The sequence below is a fragment of the Protopterus annectens genome, chromosome 9.part0 (assembly GCF_019279795.1).
Source record: "Protopterus annectens isolate FY-2018-M chromosome 9.part0, PAN1.0, whole genome shotgun sequence".
Taxonomy (NCBI): domain Eukaryota; kingdom Metazoa; phylum Chordata; order Ceratodontiformes; family Protopteridae; genus Protopterus; species Protopterus annectens.
In genome coordinates, this window is record NC_056743.1 from 1706522727 (window position 1) to 1706543653 (window position 20927).

General features: G+C 41.0%; 1 protein-coding gene across 2 annotated transcripts in view; it reads left to right on the plus strand.

Moving 5' to 3' along the window:
* The window catches only part of TYK2 (tyrosine kinase 2), a 2798586-nt gene that overhangs the window by 1528811 nt on the left and 1248848 nt on the right, over positions 1 to 20927 (plus strand). For both annotated transcript variants that reach the window (XM_044084572.1, XM_044084573.1), the window contains one exon: positions 12618 to 12741. In XM_044084572.1, coding sequence (XP_043940507.1) covers positions 12618 to 12741 — 124 coding nt within the window. The remainder of the gene's footprint in view (positions 1 to 12617; positions 12742 to 20927) is intronic.

Sequence of the window (20927 nt, forward strand, 5' to 3'; positions counted from 1 at the left end):
TGACATTAATTAATCCATTCATTTGCCAGTCTTTTTCCCAAAGTTTTCAAATAAAGAAGAATACATGCTTTGTCTACTTGAGGTACACAGACAATTACAATTTTATCTTCACAGGACAAAACAAATCAGAAACTCAGATCAACTATTTGTTTCATTTTCACCAAAAAGACTGGGGTTCCTAGTTTCAAAGGTCACTTTAGCTAAATGGATTACATAATGTATTTCTTGGATCTATTCTCAACAAGGTATGGCCTCACCCAAAGCACTGAAGGCTCATTCAACAAGATCCGTGGCTGCTTCATCTGCTTTTTGGTCAAGAACATCTGTTGATGATATTTGTGCAGCAGTCACATGATCAAATGTTCATATGTTTGTAAGTCATTACAAATTGGATATTATATCTAGAAACAGAGCTGCCTTTGGTTCGGTGGTGCTCTGGAATATCTTTCCATAAGGGCCGTCTAAGATCAGCATAGCTGGGGACTCTGTCCCATGACTTGAGGAAAAAAGGAAAGGACAACATCAGATTTAAAAGTTATGTACTCACCATAACTAGGCATCTGTACTGTCCATTTTCATTCTTCCTCAGCTTCCCTCCTATTCATTCCCCCTTCCCTCAGTTTTCTGGAGAAACTTGTTAAACTGTGTTTTGGAACCTACAGTTTTGAGTTTGAGCTTTTTCTCTATGTCAGCTATTCCTGTCTCCGTCCAGCTATATGAGCCTAATGGTAACAGATGCCTTTGAGATAATTGGGATGAACTAAAGAATTATAGGTAGTGGGGAGGAGCTTGAGAGATGGATCTAAAGTCTGGAGTATGAGGCCAAGTCTGATCTGAGGATTGGCTCTAAATCATGGGTTGAGGAGAATGAAAATGGATAATACAGATGCCTAGTTATGGTGAGTGTGACGTCCCTCCTCTGGGCTATTAATCAAGAAGGCTGAATCCTCACCACTGACACTTGAGAGGGGCATTCACTTGGAACAAAAATAGATACAGACAGCATTTACAGATGCAGCTCTCTCTGCACCAAGCACAATGTCCCTTAAGAGCACACAGGGAACACACAGTCCGGAGGCTAGGTTTATATCTCTCTCCAGGCCCCCCAGTAAGACTCCTCACTGGCACAGCTGTGGAGTTGTGTCCTCAGTTGAGTGTTCCAAGCCAAGTTCTCCACTACCATCTCTGCAGTGCTCTGTGGCCCTGCTCCAATTACTTGGTGCACACTCTCTGTGATTTGATTTTCACACTCACACACACACACACACACACACACACACACACACACACACACACACACACACACGAAAGGCTGACACTGATTTACCAGCTATGCCCAGACTATAAGGTAGTTCCACCACCACCAGAACACTCCAAAGCCAGGTACTCTAAGGTGTTTCAAGGGTACCCAATTATATTGAGTAAAATTAATACTAATATGAATGGTAGCATTTGACCAGTGCAGCAAGGCTTTCAGGAGCAGCCATAGTGTCACCTCACCAAATAAATATAAGTTCCCTCCAAGGTTAATATATTATCTAAACGACCAGCCACAATAAGAAGTTTAAATATATTTTGTAATAAGTAGTAAAAGAACATGAAAATACTAAATATTTATTTACGATAAACACAAGTTTCAGTCACAGGAAATATTAAAAATAACACAGAAGGATAGATTCACACAGATACAGAAAAACAGTACTTATCTAATCTCACTGTATTTTCTGACCTAAATAATTACTATTCCCTGGTTACTTACTAAAACAAGGCAGGATGAAGTGGGTGAGTGATCCTTCTTTGTCAAGTTTCAAAAACAGACTGCCCTGAGACATCTGTCTCATCTAATATTAAAACATCATTTCATTGCTGGATTACAGAATAACATCACATACATCTGGTCATCTGACTCTGGTTCTCACACTATCCCCTTTGCTAGAAACTGAACTAGAATTTAGCACATATGTGTTACCATACACACAGATAAAGCTTTCCTGAGATGTGTTAGCATCTGGAAGCTTTAAAACCATTTCAAAACTTCCACACTTCCAGGGTAGCAATTAGTTCACCCCTAAGGATAATAAATTAGGATGCCTAGTCTTGGTTTTCACAGACAGTTTATCTCTGGCTGCAGTCAGAACTGTAAGATACAATATTTATGGCCTAAACCAGGTCTTTTAATTTCAGACTATTTTTCAGAGTTACCTGGACTGAGACTAACCTCTTCTCTTTCAGTATCTTCTGTTGCAATATATTCATTTCAATAGCTACAATACAATCTGACATACAGGTGTGCTTATTTTCTGTTCAGCAGGACCCACTATTGGTACATTTTGACAGAAGCAGCTTTACAAATACATTTTCAACACAAGCATCTGTACAGATCAGTTTATTATACAAATAACATGTAATTCTTTAGAAAACTTCAGCTGTCTATGCTGGCATATGTCGCACATCCACTGTCCTACTTCTCCTGGCATAAGCTCACATTATCACAGTGAGTACATAACTTTTAATTTTGGCTTTTGTGCTGCATGCATATACTAATGTTTGGCAGGTTGGACTTTTATACACTTGTTTCTTTTCATATCCATGTGAGTCTTTGTCACATCTTAAAAAACATTTTTTTTTAAGGAAAACCCTCAAACAAAGCATGCATGTATATATATACACACACAGACCATCCCTAAAACCTAGGAACTTAATTCTATAACACACAAAACTATGTACATCTTCAAATAATGACGTTTAATTGTCCTAATAGAAACAATTATCCCTAATTGACAAGCCACACTGTCAGACTTGAATTAACCTGTAATGAAGGTTATCCATGCTAAGACGTATATTACACCCTGTACGTCTAATTCGACTAAGTGTAGTCTGTTTTTGTCTTGTCTTTATTCCTCTCCCAGATTAGAAAATAACACCGGAATGCTTTCAGAAAGCGTTATCTCCTAGCCATTGAAAGAAAGAATTGTTCTGATTTTATTGTCCCCTTATAAAATTGTCTCCATGGTAACATGAGAATCAGATGCAGAGTTGCCTCCACTACAAGCACTCATTTATTTGCTAGAGGAAAACTTTTCATTATATGCACAAAACGTGTTATTAGATCAAGCCAAGGGCGTTAATATGGTCATTTCCCTATGCAAAAGTAAGAAAAAGCATATCAGTTGTTATTGTATTGTGTTTAGTCCAGACCTTTCTTCTCTTTTTACATTGCAGCACCTACATTTCTTAAAACTGAAAAGGAGAAAGAGAGGAGGAGGAAAAAACAGGGCCATCTGTTCACTTTAGCATCCCCTTTACACACAAATATAACTGAGAAGGTTTTACTGCACATTGTGGTTTGTCATACGTTATATAAATACTACTATTGAAAACAAAATTTTGTTTTGCTTACATTTAACTCTTTCCTTCCTCTAGACCTCTAATAAATGTTCTTCCAAAAATTAATGGCATTAAGTAGGGTATATGCTTTGGAGTGCCCTAAAAGTTTAACAAAGTCAAAGAAGTCTAATATTTTCAGGATGTTCTTCATTCCACATTGCTGCAGTCCTAACCATTGGGTAGTCCGCTGTCCAGTCGGCCCGAATACCAAAGTATATGGCTGACGTCGGTCAAGGCGCATTAGACTGACGTCAGTACGTCAGGGTACTAATGCGCATGACCGACGCCATATCTTCAGTCTTTTTTGCCGCATGGTCCGATGCAGAAGCAGTTCTTGCGAGTGCAGGTTGGCGTTCTGAAATATTTCCGAAGTCGGAGTTTCAGACCGAATCAAAGTTGGCTAAGTACCCCGTTGGGGAGCATTTTGGTTTTCTTGCCTCAGTATTTAACCGGATGTCAGAAAAAGTGAATAACTGTATTTCTTGTGGGAAACAGATACCTCATAGGGATTACCATACTCTGTGTATACCTTGTTTAGGGCCTGAGCACGACGTTGTTGGTTGCCGCTCTTGTGCTAGATTTAATAAACGCACTATTAAGAGAAGGTTAGACTGTGCCAGGTTAGTGTTTGGGAAGCGTTGTAATTATAAAATGCCATCGGATGCTCCGACGCCCGCTTCGTCTAAGAAGCGCAAAGACAAAACAGCGAAGCCTAGGGTTGATGAACCGGCAGTCCCGGACGCCGGTTCTTTAGAAGGCTCTGTGGAGCCAGAGGTTTTGCCAGGAGTTTCTTTGGAGTCTCAGGCAGAGACTTTATTGTTACAGGATGTGCCCTCTCAGGAGGTAGGCCAGGCTGAGGGGGCTTCTCAGGTAACTGTTCTTCCCTCTGTTCCCAAGATAGTTAGAGCTTCTCCTACTGTTGCCAAAACTTCTTTCAGAGGTAGGCCAAGTTCAGCTACAGTGGGGGTTTCTCCTAGCACTTCAGGTTCTGTGCCTAAGAAACATATGCTTAAAATGGCAGAAGATTTAATTACTATGATTAGAGGCTCTATGCCCCCTCCTGATAAGAGGCCTAGGGTGGAACCTGAGTTTGAGAGTTTGGAACAGTATTCAGAGGCTTCGGAGTCTTCTGCGGAAGACTTACAGGACTTTCCTCCTTATTCTGATTCTGATGTGGATGATTCCACACCTACAGCTTCTCCTCCTGAGGATTTCTCATTTTCAGAGACTCTGCATTCCATGAGGGAACACTTTAAATGGGAAGGCCAAGATTACTCTGATTCCAGGAAAAGGCTTAGGGAATTCTTATTTTACCACAACATAGGCCCTTAGCTATACCTCCTGTGTTGAATGTGGTGGAAGATGTTTTTGCAGAGGCTTCCCTGAACCCTGACTCTTTGCCTCCTGTTCCTGTTAAACCTGATAGGTACTATAGGGTGCCCGAAGCTCATAAGTATTTGTTTAAGAGTCCTAGGGCGGACCCAGAAACTGTTTCTCAGGGGCCTAAAGGTGTTAAGGCCTCTGTGGTTAAAAATCCTGTTCCCACTGATAAAGAGGCAAGGGCTTTGGATAGGTGGGGAAAGAAAGTGTATACTTCTTCCACTCTAGCCATGAGAGCGTTGAATTGTCAGTTTCACATGCTAAAATATCAAAATTATCTCCTTTCACAATTGAAATCTAAGGTGGATGCTTTGGCGGAAGGTATAGAGTGTAAAGAGTTGCTGGATTTACTTCATGTGTCTGAACAAGTGGGTAAGCATTCTTTGCAATGTGGTTTTGATGCTGTGCAGGCCTCCTCGAGGGTGGCTGCCACTAGTTCTGTTCTTCGCAGGCATGCCTGTTTGAGGGATCAGAATTTAGCTGAGCATGTTAAGACAAGGATTTTGGATGCTCCTTTACAGTCTGATGTGTTGTTTGGTTCGCCTGTGGAAGCAGTCCTGAAGAAAATGGAGGACAAAGCTAAGTCTATGCAAACTGTTAAAGATTTTTTGCAGGTGCAGCCACCGAAGTTTAGTAGAAATTGGCCTACTAAGGGATGGACATATCCTGCTTATGATTCCCAGTCTAGGGGTAGGTCTAGACGCGGTAGGGGCAGAGCTCAAGGTTCTTTTAGGCCTAGAACAGGGAGTTCACCTGCTCAGACTTCTGGTGAGGGCAGGGGTCAGTCCTTTCGTAAACAGACCCAATGACCTGCTTTTTCAGCTGCCAGTAGATTCTCGTCTGGCAGCTCCTTTGGGAGGAAGACTGTCTCTTTTCAAAGAAAATTGGGATTTAATTACTCAAGACAGATGGGTGTTGGATATCATTCACCACGGTTACAGGTTTTATTTCCATACATTGCCACCTTTCAAAGGCATGCCAGACGTTCCTCCTACACAAAGGAAAGAGGCTCACAAGCAAATTTCTCTGTTACTCCAAATAGGGGCCATTCAGACAGTCCCTGTATCGGAAAGGGGCCTAGGATTTTATTCTCGCCTGTTCCTAGTACCAAAGAAGGGGAACACGTGGAGACCAATTTTGGATTTATCTATCCTCAACACTTATCTGGACATTCCCAAGTTCAAGATGTTGACGTTACAACAGCTTTTACCTCTGCTGGGCAAAGACCACTGGATGGTAACTTTAGATCTCAAGGAAGCTTACCTTCATGTGCCTATAAGACTAAGTTGCAGGAAGTATCTGCGTTTCGAGCTGGAAATTCTCATTATCAGTTCTCTGCATTGCCCTTTGGCTTATCTACTGCCCAGAGTATTCACAAAGGTTCTGGCTCCAGTGATAGCTTACTTCAGACTAAAAGGAATTCAAATCTATCCTTACTTGGGCGACTGCCTGATTCTGGCTCAAGAAAAGGAAGACCTTCTACAGCATCTGGAATATGTTATAGCAGTGCTAAGATGCCTAGGGTATTCTGTGAACGAAATAAAGTCCAGTCTAGTACCCTCTCAAGACATGTGCTTTCTGGGTGTGAGACTGAATACAGCAGCCCAGCTGGCCTTTTAACCCCGGACAAACAACAGAGTCTATCCCTTTACTTTCATCAACTATCTCATCAGTCCGTGCTGACTGCAAGGACAGTCCTTCAAGCATTAGGGTTCATGGCATCTTGTATTCTGGTGCTTCCCAATGCCAAACTGCATATGAGGAAGCTGCAATGGTATCTCAAAAATGTATGGACACAGCACTGCCAGGATTTGGACACTGTCATTCAAATAATACCTTGCATTCAAAAGGAATTTTTGTGGTGGGCTCAGGAATGTCACCTAAACAAGGGACTCTCTGTTACCCGGCCAGAGGCGAGTCAGATTCTAACGACAGATGCCTCAGACATTGCTTGGGGAGCTCATCTAAATGGAAAGTGGATACAAGACAAGTGGCCTGCCAGACTACAGCATCTACATATCAACATGAAAGAGATGTTAGCAGTCCAGTTTGCATTAATGGCTTTCAAGGAGTTACTTCTTCCAGGGCAGGTGTTGATTCTAACAGACAACACAACTGTCATGTGGTACATCAACAAACAAGGGGGAACACATTCTTACCCATTGTGCAGGCAAGCAATGATTTTATGGGAGACTGCGCTCAGCTTGCAACTAACTCTTCAGGCAAGGTTTCTGCCGGAGCACAGAACTCCTTAGCAGATGTGTTAAGCAGACAAATCATGGATCCCCACGGTGGGAAACTGGATCTTCATGTATTTCAAAGGTTGACAGTGTCCTGGGGAACTCCAGACATAGATCTGTTCGCTTCTCCACTAAACCACCAGCTGCCAAAGTTTTGCACAAAGAGGTTACATCACACAGCTTGGAAAGTGGATGCTCTTTCTTTCAGTTGGAAAAATCTTCATGTGCATGCGTTTCCACCTCTGCCTCTTCTTCCAAAGGTGCTTCTAAAGGTCAGACAAGACAAGCCAAGGATGATTTTAATAGCTCCAGATTGGCCTCGGCAGCACTGGTACCCATTACTGAGGAGTCTAGTAAAGAAGCCTCCATGGCCTTTACCTTTGATTCCACACCTTTTGTCTCAGAGAGAAGGCCACCTGCTCAATGTCAAGCTTCTCTCTTCATCTAACAGCATGGCATATTCTGTTTTGAGAGACAGCGGTCTCAACTTCCTCAACAAGTTTTAAATGTGATTATGGAAGCTAGAAGACCTAGTACACGGAAAGTGTATGCAGAAAAATGGAAGAGATTTTTATTTTGGAGTGCAGCAAGGAATTTGGAGATTTCTGAGCCTAATTTGAGTGTGGCTCTTCAATATCTTACTGAGTTATTGGACAAAGGTTTGTCCTTCTCTTCCATTAAGATTCATGCTGCAGCAATTTCAGCTCACTATGATTGTGACCCACCATTGTTTTCGCATCCTTTGTTCAAACAGTTTCTCAGAGGGGCAAAGAATATAAGACCCCCACGTAGAGCTCCTACTCCTGCTTGGGATCTCAATTTTGTGTTGGAAAAACTTACTCTACAACCTTTTGAGCCTGCGGGTACTGCTGATTTAAAATATTTGTCATGGAAGACTGCTTTTTTGTTGGCTATTACTTCTGCAAGAAGGGTTTCTGAGTTGCAGGCCCTTATGGCAGTAGAGCCCTTTCTGATTTTCCATAAGGATAGGGTATCATTACGTACTAATCCTTCCTTTATGCCCAAGGTGGTTTCTAGTGTGGCTTTAAACCAAACTATTCATTTGCCTACTTTCTATGCAGATCCCCAAAATAAAGGGGAAAAGATTTTGCACACTTTAGATGTACATAGGCAGTTGCGTTATTATTTAAGCAGGACTAAGGATTTCAGGCAGTCTCAGCAGTTGTTTGTTTCTTTTGCTTTGAGTTCTCAGGGCAAGCCTGTGTCTAAGCAAACTATTTCTAAGTGGATTGGGTTTTGCATTTCTTTTTGTTATTCCCATCATGGCAAGGGGATTCCAGCTGGGATTAGGCCTCATTCCACTAGGGCTACTGCCACTTCAACAGCATTTTTAAGGGGGGTGGCAACTAAGGATATTTTAGAGGCAGCTACTTGGAGTTCAGTGCATACTTTCTCTAAGCATTACCACCTTCCTCTCTACTCTAAATCTAGGGCTGGTTTTGCCACAGCCATTTTGCAAGGCATGTTGGCAGCTCCTGCTTCTTTATGATTTGCCAGCCTCCCTTACCTCTGCTTTGGGATTCTACCCAATGGTTAGGACTGCAGCAATGTGGAATGAAGAACATAGTACAGTTTTGTACCTACCATAAATGTAGATGTTCGAGGATCCACATTGCTGCAGTCCAATTTACCCTCCCGCCTTCCCCTCTGTGTTTAGGGGTGGTGGTGTGAGTTGCTGTATATTATTGTACATCTGTATATATATATATATATATATATATATATATTGTATATAAGTTTGGTGCAGGGCTTTTTGGTGTTTTGGTTTGGGCCTTGTCTTTTTAGGGTCTTCTGACATCTGGGGCAAGAAAAGACTGAAGATATGGCGTCGGTCATGCGCATTAGTACCCTGACGTACTGACGTCAGTCTAATGCGCCTTGACCGACGTCAGCCATATACTTTGGTATTCGGGCCGACTGGACAGCGGACTACCCAATGGTTAGGACTGCAGCAATGTGGATCCTCGAACATCTACATTTATGGTAGGTACAAAACTGTACTTTTTCTTGTTCAGTCATTTTTTTACAAATGTAGTTAATGATTTGTAATTCTACAGTTATTTGTCAATTTCCGATTTGATTTTCTTCCTTTAATCTCCATCTCCCAAATCCAGTCTCTGCTTCAGTTCCAACATACTCCTGGTTCTAGTAGTCAACTCTTGTTCTCTTTTCTGTCTCTCAAACATTTTCCTTTGAAGCACTGTAAAAGATTTCACTGGCATAGTCTTCCTGTGCATTTTATTACCAGAAGAACAAGAAGCAGAAACTCCTTCTGTTTGATAGGTCGCTTTTTGTTGGACAAATATTTGTATTTCTTTCTTAGCATGTTCTGCTGGCAAAAAAAAATATTTTGACCCTCCAGGAAAGAATATTATGAAAACAGCTGGATATGTAATAGCTTGACTCTCACACCTACATCTTGACATTCCCTGATTATTGGAATAAATTTACTCCTCTTCGGCCTGTTATACAGTGAGTAATCATTTTCTACAAACACACTATTGTATCCCACTTTAGTATTTTGTCATTCTACCACAGTTTGATCAGAATCAACTCATTCTGCTGGTAGGTTTGCATCTTTACTATTAAAGGTATAGGTTGCTTTCTCATGGCCAGGTTTGGAGTATACATGTGATGTTCTTTTTCAGTTAAAGGAAAACTCCACCCTAGAACTAAAAATAAATCTGTTTTTGTACACTATCTTTCTTTCCTGACCTATTTTTAACACATCAAAATCACTCTAAGTGCTTTATTTGTAATTTTAACCTGTTTTCCACAACATGGCTACCATTCGGGCTTAATGTATCAGTGTGCTCTTGTTCTCCCTCAACCCTTTCTCTTTCACATAATGCTTTGTTGACTCATGCCAGACATAAGGATGTAACTGTGAATTCCCTCCTCCCACACTACTGCAGAGGTGTTAAAACTCTCACTGCACTGAGAGACCCTTGCAGAATCAATTCCTCTTGGACTATAAAAGAAAACCCTGAACAAAGGCCTGCAATATAGTGACTTTTCTGGCTGTAGCTGGATAATGTCTACGTATAGTGTAGTGTAAAACAAGGTCTGAGCCAAACATAAATGAGGGTGATTAGAGACGGAAAAGAAGCAGTCCTTTTACAGAAGGTAAAGAAGGTAACAGTGACTCACACAAATCCCATTGTATGTCAGTGGTACGGGAATTTACAGTTACTTCCATATGTCTGGCGTGAGATACAAAGCATTATGGAAAAAAGAGAAAGGATTGAGGGAGAACAAGATCACATTGATACATCAAGCCCCATTGGTAGCCATGTTGTGGAAAACAGGCTAAATCATAAATAAAGCACTTACGAGTGATTTTGAGGTGTTAAAATAGTCCAGGAAACAGACAGAGTGAAAAAAAATTTTTTAGGTCTAGGCTGGAGTTTTCCTTTAACAACAACGTGTTACTAGTCAGTTACTGAAATTTCTTCAAAAATACAAGTTAAGTGGCTGTCTTTTTTGAGTTTCTGTTTTCACACTGTGAGAGCTGAAATTAAGCTGTTCCTCAGTGCACAGCAATCTTTGGAAGTCCAGTACTGTACTTATTCCTGGTGGGTACAGCTGCCTTTGTGTAGCTATTAGCATCCTTGTATAGAGTTTCTGTGAACAGTTTCACATTGGTCGCAGTAATCTCAGGGCTTCTTAGGGCAGCTTGAATGTTTGCCAGGTTATCACTTAATAGTAAGTTCACCTTAGAGTAGTTTTTGAGCATTCCAAGGTTAGCTGAGGTTATGGGTTTTACTTTCACTTCAAAAGAGATAATGTTATGTCTGACCTTACCAGAGAAGACATTACACTTGGAGGGGGGGGGGGTGCAGTACTCTCCCTTATTAGTGAGGACCAGATCAAGTATGTTTGTGTCCCTGGTCAGTGTATTGACAATCTGATCCAGGGGGTTTGTGTTTACAAAATCCAAGAATTTCTGTGCCTTCCCATTTGGTGTACTATATGTTTCTTAATTAATAGTGGGCTAATTAAAGTCTGGTATTAGGTTGGATGGTGAGTGTTTCCAGTAAGCTTGCTTACATGTTAAGGGTTTCCTTGGTCATTGGGAGGACCTGTAGATTGCAAGGAAGTGGTATGGAATTTTGCCTATGGTGCATCATCCTGATTGACCAGCCTTTGGGTATATTTATTTTTGTTATAAATCAAGACAACCTCCACTATGATTCCTTGCCTGTGTAGTAGGTGGTCTAAATGTGTGGGAGGCATTATAGCTTGGCATTGCTAGAGTTCTTTCTGTGGCTTTAAACCATGTCTCAGTGACTGCACAGATGTCAGTGTTCTCTAGGGTGGGAGAGCTTGTAGGGAGTGCAGTTCTGTAATACTGCAGTGCAAGAATTTAGTTTTTGGAAAGTTAGGTGTGACATGAAGAGTTAACATTGTTTATGCTGTGCTGTTATATTGTTTGTAATGGAGTAGTCTGTTTACTGAAATGTACACTGTATCCTTACATATCCGAGATTGCCTTCACTAGAAGCAGTCTTTATTTTGTAGCATTGCTGATAGTGCGACAGTAGTAGCTATATTGTATATGTTTGTGTTTCTTTGAGTTCTTGGAATGTATGTGGCTGTGTGTGGTTCTCTCAGTACATGCAGCATATGGTTGGTGCATGTCAGTGTAGTTATTCTAAATTCACAGTGGAATGATTCATAGTTGTGCAGATTTCTGGATAATGATTTGTTGCCCTTTAGGAGATATAGTTGACTGTGATTCTGTAAATTGCAGGGTGAGTTGAACTGCAGAGCCTTCTACTATGAATGCCGGCCCACAGTGTTCTGTCTAGTACTTTTTATTTTATAAAATTATTTTAACATATTTCCAAACGTAGTTAGATATGTATAAGCTGGTGATACTGTGATGCTTTAACTGTTCAGATAAACATTATGTAAATGAATGCCATCTCTAAAAATGAAAAATGAATCTGGTTCTGATTTACCACAAGGTGAACATATTATATTTTGATGAGTGAATTGAGTAGTTGGATTTGAAGAGGTAAAAGTAAGTGTTATGGTAATCCCGAGAAAAACTGTAATTGTGTAAAAGGGATGTGTGTGCGCACCTAGGGATGTGTCTGTGCACCTATTTCCGATCTGATACACGTTTAAAGATGAATCATCCAATAAAACATATTTTCCATGTTTATCCCAGCTGTTAAAATGCCATGGTACTGTGAACGCTCAATTCTCATGACTGTAAAGCTTATACAAAAGTTTTGAAGGCTTTGTTGAGAAGGAGAGCTTAACTTTAATATTCTGTCAGTTTTGTAAAGTACTCTACTGTCACATATGAGCCTTAAAGTTGTATTACATGCCGTCACTTGTGTTTTAGGAAATATGTAAGTAGTTAAACACTCAACAGAAAGTTCAGTTTTTTTTTTGGATATGAGAGTGGTATAGAGGGCAGTTCTGGATATTGTTGTGTAAAAGTTATCCAAGTTTATTGGCCAATGTAAGGATTATTTATTTTATTGGTATTATGTCATACTTTCTGGGTTGTTCAATGTAAAGTTAAAGGATTACTTGTTTAAAAAATTTAAATATGCTATTTTTCATCTTTAATAGCGAAGATTTTGTAATCAGCAAGCTAAAGAAAGAAGAAATTAATGAGGGAGTATGCATTTTTCGATGGAGTGCCTTCAACTTTAACCGGATAATCATGACCGTAATGAACAAGGAGAGATCTCAGGTAGGTTAACAGCTGCAGCACAAATGTATAGGTAATCTGTCATATCTTTCCAACAAGAAGCATTTTTCTGTTTGATCTTAAGGGGCAGACTAGGTGACTGTACAAGAGAAGGTTTAACTGAGAATTTGATAAAGTCAGGTAAAAGTTCACAAATGCAAACAACTTGGGGTTGAAGTTAAAAAAAAATAATAAGCTGATGCACTTTAGCAGTAAAACGCCTTTGGAAGAGCAGTAGTAGAACCAGAACAAGTGTCTGTCAATGCTGAATAGTTGTTTGAAACTAAACTCCAGCAGAAGTGGTTAATGATGTGTGTCAGTAAAATTTGAAAGTACTAAGGTACTTGGTAGGTGGAAAATATTATGTTAATCCTGTTTTGCCAACTCCCCCCCACCCATCTATCACTGGGTCTGCCAACCCCTACTTCCACCCTCTCAGTTTCTTCCAATTCTGGGCTGGGCTGGTGTGGAACCTAAGAATATCTTGGGGGTCATACAGGTAATTGCATTTGCTGGGGGCAGATTTGTTTCTTTAATGATCTACCCTTTTTGTTTTCCCTGCACCCCCCCCCCCAAGTTTCTGAGGGCTTCCCCCTCTGTAGACCACACTTCCTTTCAGGGAGCATTATCAACAAGCACCCTCCCTGCCAGAGCCTCAAGCACCTGAGCTACTTATCAAACCCAGATCCACCTGGTCATAGTTGGGGTTTTAGCCCTCAAGCCATCTAGTTGACCCTAGGCATTAATTTGACCCTAGGCATTAATCCTTGAGTGCATTGAAAGTACTATGCTGTCTGCTTATTTACCTATTTGATTAATTTGGTATTCAAACCACAAACCGCTTCACATAATCCTTTTTTCATACTTGTCATGAACCACTGGCATGTGAATAATAACTACGTGAAAGATATAGACAATATTAATAAAAAAAAAAACTTTTATTACTCTATTTTTGTTTTACTTGGATCGCTTGTCTGTGTACTTAATAAAGGATTTTCGACTGGAAACAGACGGCCTGCCTTGCTTGGATTACTTTCGAATACTTAGTAATGCTGTAGAATTATATATTTTCTATTATTACTTTTTGACTTGACGAGTTTATGTTCGCTACTTCTACTACTATTGTCTGATCTGATTAATATACAGTGATTAACTAGAAATATATGGACTGAAAATCTTCCACACAGAGAAGTTTCTTACACTGTTTTGTTATTCTGGAGATAACATGCACAACCAGTAGTATATTTACACAGTGCACAAAATTTATGTGCATGTGCAACACTGTGTGAATAGGATTTGATGATAAATTAGAAAGTGATTTACAAAGAAAATGTCATAGGAAAAAACAGCATACTAGTTAAACAGATGCATTTTGTAACTACCTTTTTATTACTAAAAGTTTTGTATAACTGAATATGCTAAACTTTCCAATTTACTAAGATATGTAAACAAGTACCCTGCCACTTTTTAAACTAAGATAGTCACAATTAATTATTGACTTTGCAAAACTGGTTTGGGTGGTCTGAATGAAAGAAAGTAACCTTCTGAGTGGGATTCAGAAAAGTGATTGACAAAGATTAATAAAACTGCTTAGGCTAAGTGTAACCAACTTGTAGTTTAAAATAAACTGTTGGGATGTGTCATCAAACTCTGGAAAGCCACCTAATTTAGAAAAAGGTATGCCACATGTATCATTCATTATTGCACAGTGAGCACTGTTGTTGTAGCTGTTTTTTCAGCTACAGAGAGTTTTGTGTCTGAACCTTGTTTAAAAAATACAAGTACATCATTAATGTGCCCATGACCCCTTCTTGACATTGGAGCAGTATCTGGTAACTAACTAGCTTTCTATCAGGTAACTAATAGCAGTGCCTCACTGAGGATTTCCTGAATGTTGAACTTCATAGTTAAATTGCTCATGAGGGCACCATTCAGAGCCTTCATTGTAAATGACTGCATGTAACTGACTCGTAGCACTGCGGTTTATTGAAAGCTTTCACAGAGCTGTAGTATTAGTCTTTCATCACTGTGTAGATTTGAAAGAGGTTGGCAGCATAAGATACGAGCAGTAAAGAAGAAGAGTTTATGCTCCATGTACAGGCTAAATAGGCATAAAGTTTGAGAAGCTGGACTTTTCAGTTTGAAACTAGAGGGAGTAGTGTGACTACCTTAAAGAAATTTTTGACATTCTAGAAGCAAAAGCAAGGAAAGAAAAATACAGTGGGAGTAAGGGAGGCCATAAGGTTTCCTTCATAAGAATAGCTTATGGAACTAGAAAACTTAGTATGTGGCAAAACTGTCTTTAGAAACAAATAGTGTCAGTGCCCAGAGGACATTAAAAGTGCTGTTATACTGTAACTGTAAGGTTCTATATATGGATTGCCATCTTGCAGTTTCATTTACGTTTGCATATTAGTTAGATACTCATGATATGCTGGAAACTGGTATTACTTATTAAAACATATTACTTTCTTTTGTTTTCTTATTACTGCTGCTATAGTGATGTGTGTTGTCCATGTGTGTTAATAATAAATTGTGTCCATGTGTGTTAATAATAAATTGTATGTCACATCACACACCCCATTATCCTAATATGTGCAGTTTTCTTTGTGTAGACTATTTCATATTTATGTTCATAGGTAGGTACTAGGCTATCGGCCCAAGGGTCTACGTAAACCTAGCCAACAAGGCTCCCTGGCTTACGCCACCCAAGAAAGTTATTTTCCTGTGCCACTGTCGAGCAGAGACACAGAAGTGATCCCTGGGGTGTAATTCCTATTTCCCATCCACTCATCAAGATTTTTCTTGAAGAGTGCTAATGAAGAACTTTGCATGACATAGAAGGGTAGCCTGTTCCAGAGTATGGGAAGTCTCTGGGACAGGAATCTATCCCTCCAGCATTTTTCTGTTGTTTCATTGATTTGCAAAATTGTATTTTAAATATCCCATTTCAAATGTGCAACATTGTGATTAGAAGACTTCATATGGACATTTGTATGAAGGCATTTGTTTTTGTGAATGAACAAGCCCTCTACACTCTTACTCCCCCTTCTTTTTAATAGACTTACTAGGAACTTTATTGTGGCCTGTATCACAGGCATTCTCAACAGGTGGAGTTGATATGGCTTCTCTGCTTGTTGTCTCTTGACTCAAGGGCAAAGCTTTTAAAATCAAATGCAGAGACCAAATCAGTGGCACATCTGTAAAATTGGTCTCACTCAGTCAGACTGCTGTTGAAGTAAAGGTTTTTTAAGCATCTTTATTAAATCATCGTATTTTAACCTGACGCTTTAGTTCACATACATTAGTAAAAAGGAAAACAAGCCACAGTAACAGGTTTACATTGTGTTTATTGGCATGCAGTATACATGTATGTTTTCTTCTTAATTATTATTCACTCCAGCATTACATATATAGCTCAGTTCATGCCTTTACTTAAAACTTATTCCTCCGCCTGCTCCCACAAATTTTTCTCCTTTCTTTTCTAAAGATCCTGATGCCAGTGTTTTTATTTTCCTTACAATTTTTAAAACTTCCGATGTTCTTCATGTTTCACTGTTGCAGTCATCACACTTGGGTTATCTGCCTGCAGGTAGCCCTCAGTCGGCCTGAATACCAGAGTCTTGGGATTTCTGCGTCGGATGCTGTCGCCTCTTCCATTACGTCAGGTTGTCAGAGGTATAAGATATGCAGATGACTCCATTACATCAGCTTTTCTTGCCGTACGGGAGCCCAAAGCAGAAGCAGTTCGCAAGTGCCGGTCGGCCGCTACCTGAAATTTTCTAGTTTCAAGCTTGAAGTCTTCTAAAGCTAAGTACACTGTTGGGTATCCTTTTTTCTTGCTCTAACCACCTTCCTGGTGGTACCAATTTCAAAATGCTTACACTCCAGCACCTGCTTCCTATGCTAGCCAAGGACTCCTGGCTGGTCACCCTAGACTTAAAAGAAGCTTATCTGCACATCCCCATAAGGGAATCTTGCAGGAAATATTCCTTTGTTTTAGGGCAGGCTGTATGCACTATCAGTTCTCTGCACTTTCCTTTGGCTTATGCACTGCACCCAGGGTATTCACAAAGTGCCTGGCTCCAGCCATTGCATACTGCAGGCAGAGAAATATTCAAATGTACCCATACTTGGACGATTGCCTGATTTAGGTGGACAGTCAGGAATTACTACTTCCGCACCTGACGTTTGTAAAGAGACTCCTAACTTCTCTGGGGTATACCATCAACGAAAAGAAATCACAGCTGGTACCCAGCCAAAAGATTGTATTCCTGGGAGCAAGCTTGAACACAACTTCCCAGATGGCATTCCTCACTCCAGAAAAGCAATTATTTGACAAATTACTTCAAACTACTGGCCACCAAAACCCAACTATCTGCAATAAAAATACTGCAAGCCCTAGGGTTCATGGCCTCATGCATTCTCTTAATTCCATATGCAAGTATGCATATGAGAAAACTTCAATGGTACTTAAAAAGTCTCTGGTGTCAACATTCTCAGGACCTGGAAACAGTGATTCCAATCATTCCTTGTGTAAGGACAGAGTTCCTTTGGTGGACAGAGGCTTGCAACCACAACAAGGGACTCCCTTTCACTCAACCCCCCCCCCACCCAAACCCTGACAACAGATGCATCAGACTATGCATGACCTGCTCACATGGCAGGGAAATGCATTCAAGGCAAATGGAGCCCAGGACAAATTCACCTGCATATCAGTCAAAAAGAAATGTTAGCTGTACAGAATGCACTGACAGCCTTCAAGTACCTTATCCTTCCAGGACAACTCTTGATAAAGACAGACAACACCACAGTTATGTGGTACATAAACAAGCATGGGGGAACTCATTCCTACCCACTCTGCAGGTTAGCCATGGCTCTGTGGAACACACCCATGAGCAATCAAGTACACCTGCAAGCTCAATTCCTGCCAGGCAAACAAAATTCACTGGCAGACTACTTAAGCAGAAATCTTATGGACCCACACGAGTGGAAACTGGAACCCAACTCATTCAAACTTCTAATCCACAGGTGGGGGACATCATCAATTGAGCAAATTTTGCACCAGAACTGCCGACAGCCAAGCATGGAAAGTGGATGCCCTATCCTTTACATGGGAAAACCTCACAATCTATGCCTTTCCCCTGCTGCCCCTGCTCTCTAAAGTACTACTCAAGATCAAACATGACAGGCCAAGGACAATCCTTATTGCACCAGACTGGCCACACCAGCACTGGTACCCATTCCTACGCAGTCTGACAGCAGTGCCACCCTGGCACCTACATCAGACCCCCTCTCTGCTGTCCCAGCAGGAGGGACAGATTTAGCATCCTCAGCTGCAAACCCTGAACCTGGCAGGCTGGCTTATTCCCTGAATGCATCACCAGCAACCCTCAGCAAACAAGTGCTGAATGTCATCCTAGTACTAGGAAATCCTATTCAAAAAAGTAGAAAAGATACTGTTCTTGGAGCCATGCTCAAGGAAAGGACACAGCCATGCCCACCCTACCTCAAATCCTGGATTATCTAGCAGAGCTGCTCTACAAAGGCCTATCCTTCTCATCAATTAAGATTCATGCCTGTGCCATCTCAGCTCATTACAATACTGAGCCAGCCTTCTTCTCTCACCTTCTGATCAAACAATTTCTGAGAGGAGCTAACAATTTAAGACCTCCAAGGAGAGCTCCCACTCCTGCCTGGGACCTTAACTTTGTACTAGAGAAGCTCACGCATCCCCCTTTTGAGCCTGCTGCTACAGCAGACTTAAAATTCCTCTCTTGGAAAACAGCCTTACTTCTAGCCATCAATTCAGCAAGAAGAGTGTCTGAGTTACAGGACCTTATGGTTATGGAACCCTTCATTATCTTCCATGCGGCCAGGGTTTCCCTCAGGACTAACCCATCATTTATGTCCAAGGTGGTATCCAGTGTGGCTTTAAACCAATCCATCCATTTACCAACCTTTTTTCCTAATCCTCAGAGTAAAGGAGAAAGGATCCTGCACAGACAGCTCAGGTTCTACCTTGACAGGACTAAACCTTTCAGAAAATCTGACCAGCTGCTAGTCAGCTTTGCTACAGGGGCAGAGGACAAGGCCATTTCAAAGCAAGCCATTTCCAAATGGATAGCACACTGCATCCATTTCTGCTACAAACACCATGAAAAACCTACCACACAGGAGATCAGAACTCATTCCACTAGGGCTACCTCAACCTCTAAAGCATTTCCTACCAGAGACATCCTGGAAGCTGCAACCTGGAGTTCTGTACACACCTTCACCAAGTATTACCACTTACCTATTTTTTTCTAAATTCAGAGCTGGATTTGCCACAGCAGTCTTGCAAGGCCTGCTAGCCAGCCCTAATACTTCTTGACTGCCTCCACCCTTCCTCAGCTTTGGGAATCAACCCAAGTGTGATGACTGCAACAGTGAAACAAGAAGAACATAGTACAGTTGTGTACACTTACCATAAATGTAGATGTTCGAGTGTATTTACTGTTGCAGTCCTGGTTACCCTCCCTCCAGCCCCCTGACTTTTCTATACTTTCTACCTATCCTCTTTTTTGGCCATATCTTATGGCAGTGGTATTTACTTTTTACTGGAGGTGTTCCACACCATGTAATTGCTTCCTATTTTGGGGGTTCCTGACATCTGGAGGAAGAAAAGCTTGTGTAACGGTGTTGGCTGCATGTTTTATAACCCTGACGACGTGACATCATGGAAGAGGCGATAGCATCCGATGCAGAAATCCCAAGAATCTGGTATTCAGGCCGACTGAGGGCTACCTGCAGGCAGATAACCCAAGTGTGATGACTGCAACAGTGAATACACTCGGACATCTACATTTATGGTAAGTGCACACAACTGTACTCTTTGTTTGCTACAGATATTAATTTATATTTTGTAGTAGTTGTATTTTGGAAGCCAGTAGCATAAAACTTATTAAGGCTTTACTGTGTCTAAGCAACACCTAACCTCTATCGTAACTCAGAAAGAACCATTTCCTTAGTTATTACCATATGGTGTCCTTCAATAATCACTAATGCAGTATTTCTTACAGTAGAGATATCCTGCCAAGGATAGTCGTATGTCCAGCCATTGTACCAAAGCCTAGACCCTTCTATGTGCCATACATCAGATGTATGTACTACATCTGAGGCATAAGGTACATAAGTGACATACAAGAGACAGATTCTCAGAACTTCTTTTCCGAATGCAGTGTTATGAATTCACAGTGAAGGTTATACATCTTGTACAATTCTCCAAGCCTCAGGCAAGTAAGTACCCAGATGAGGGCTCTTTCCTTTTCTCTTTGCTTGATTTATTGTAGTATATGTTATCCAGAAAGGAGAGCTGTGTTTTTTTATATATATATGTATATATGTATATATATATATATATATGTATGTATATATATATATATATATATATATATATATATATAGGAGACAGGATGTTCTTCATTCCACATTGCTGCAGTCCTAACCATTGGGTAGTCCGCTGTCCAGTCGGCCCGAATACCAAAGTATATGGCTGACGTCGGTCAAGGCGCATTAGACTGACGTCAGTACGTCAGGGTACTAATGCGCATGACCGACGTCATATCCTCAGTCTTTTTTGCCGCATGGTCCGATGCAGAAGCAGTTTTGCGAGTGCAGGTTGGCGTTCTGAAATTTTCTGGTCGGAGTTTCAGACCGAATCAAAGTTGGCTAAGTACCCCGTTGGGGAATATTTTGGTTTTTTCTTGCCTCAGTATTTAACCGGATGTCAGAAAAAGTGAATAACTGTATTTCTTGTGGGAAACAGATACCTCATAGGGATTACCATACCTTGTGTATACCTTGTTTAGGGCCTGAGCACGACGTTGTTGGATGCCGCTCTTGTGCTAGATTTAACAAACGCACTATTAAGAGAAGGCTAGATTGTGCCAGGTTAGTTTTTGGGAAGCGTTGTAATTATAAAATGCCGTCGGATGCTCCGACGCCCGCTTCGTCCAAAAAGCGCAAGGACAAAGCGGCAAAGCCTAGAGTGGAAGAACCGGCAGTCCCGGACGTCGGTTCTTTAGAAGGCTCAGTGGAGCCGGAGGTTTTGCCAGGAGTTTCTTTGGAGTCTCAGGGAGAGACTTTACTGTTACAGGATGTGTCCTCTCAGGAGGTAGGCCAGGCTGAAGGGGCTTCTCAGGTGGCTG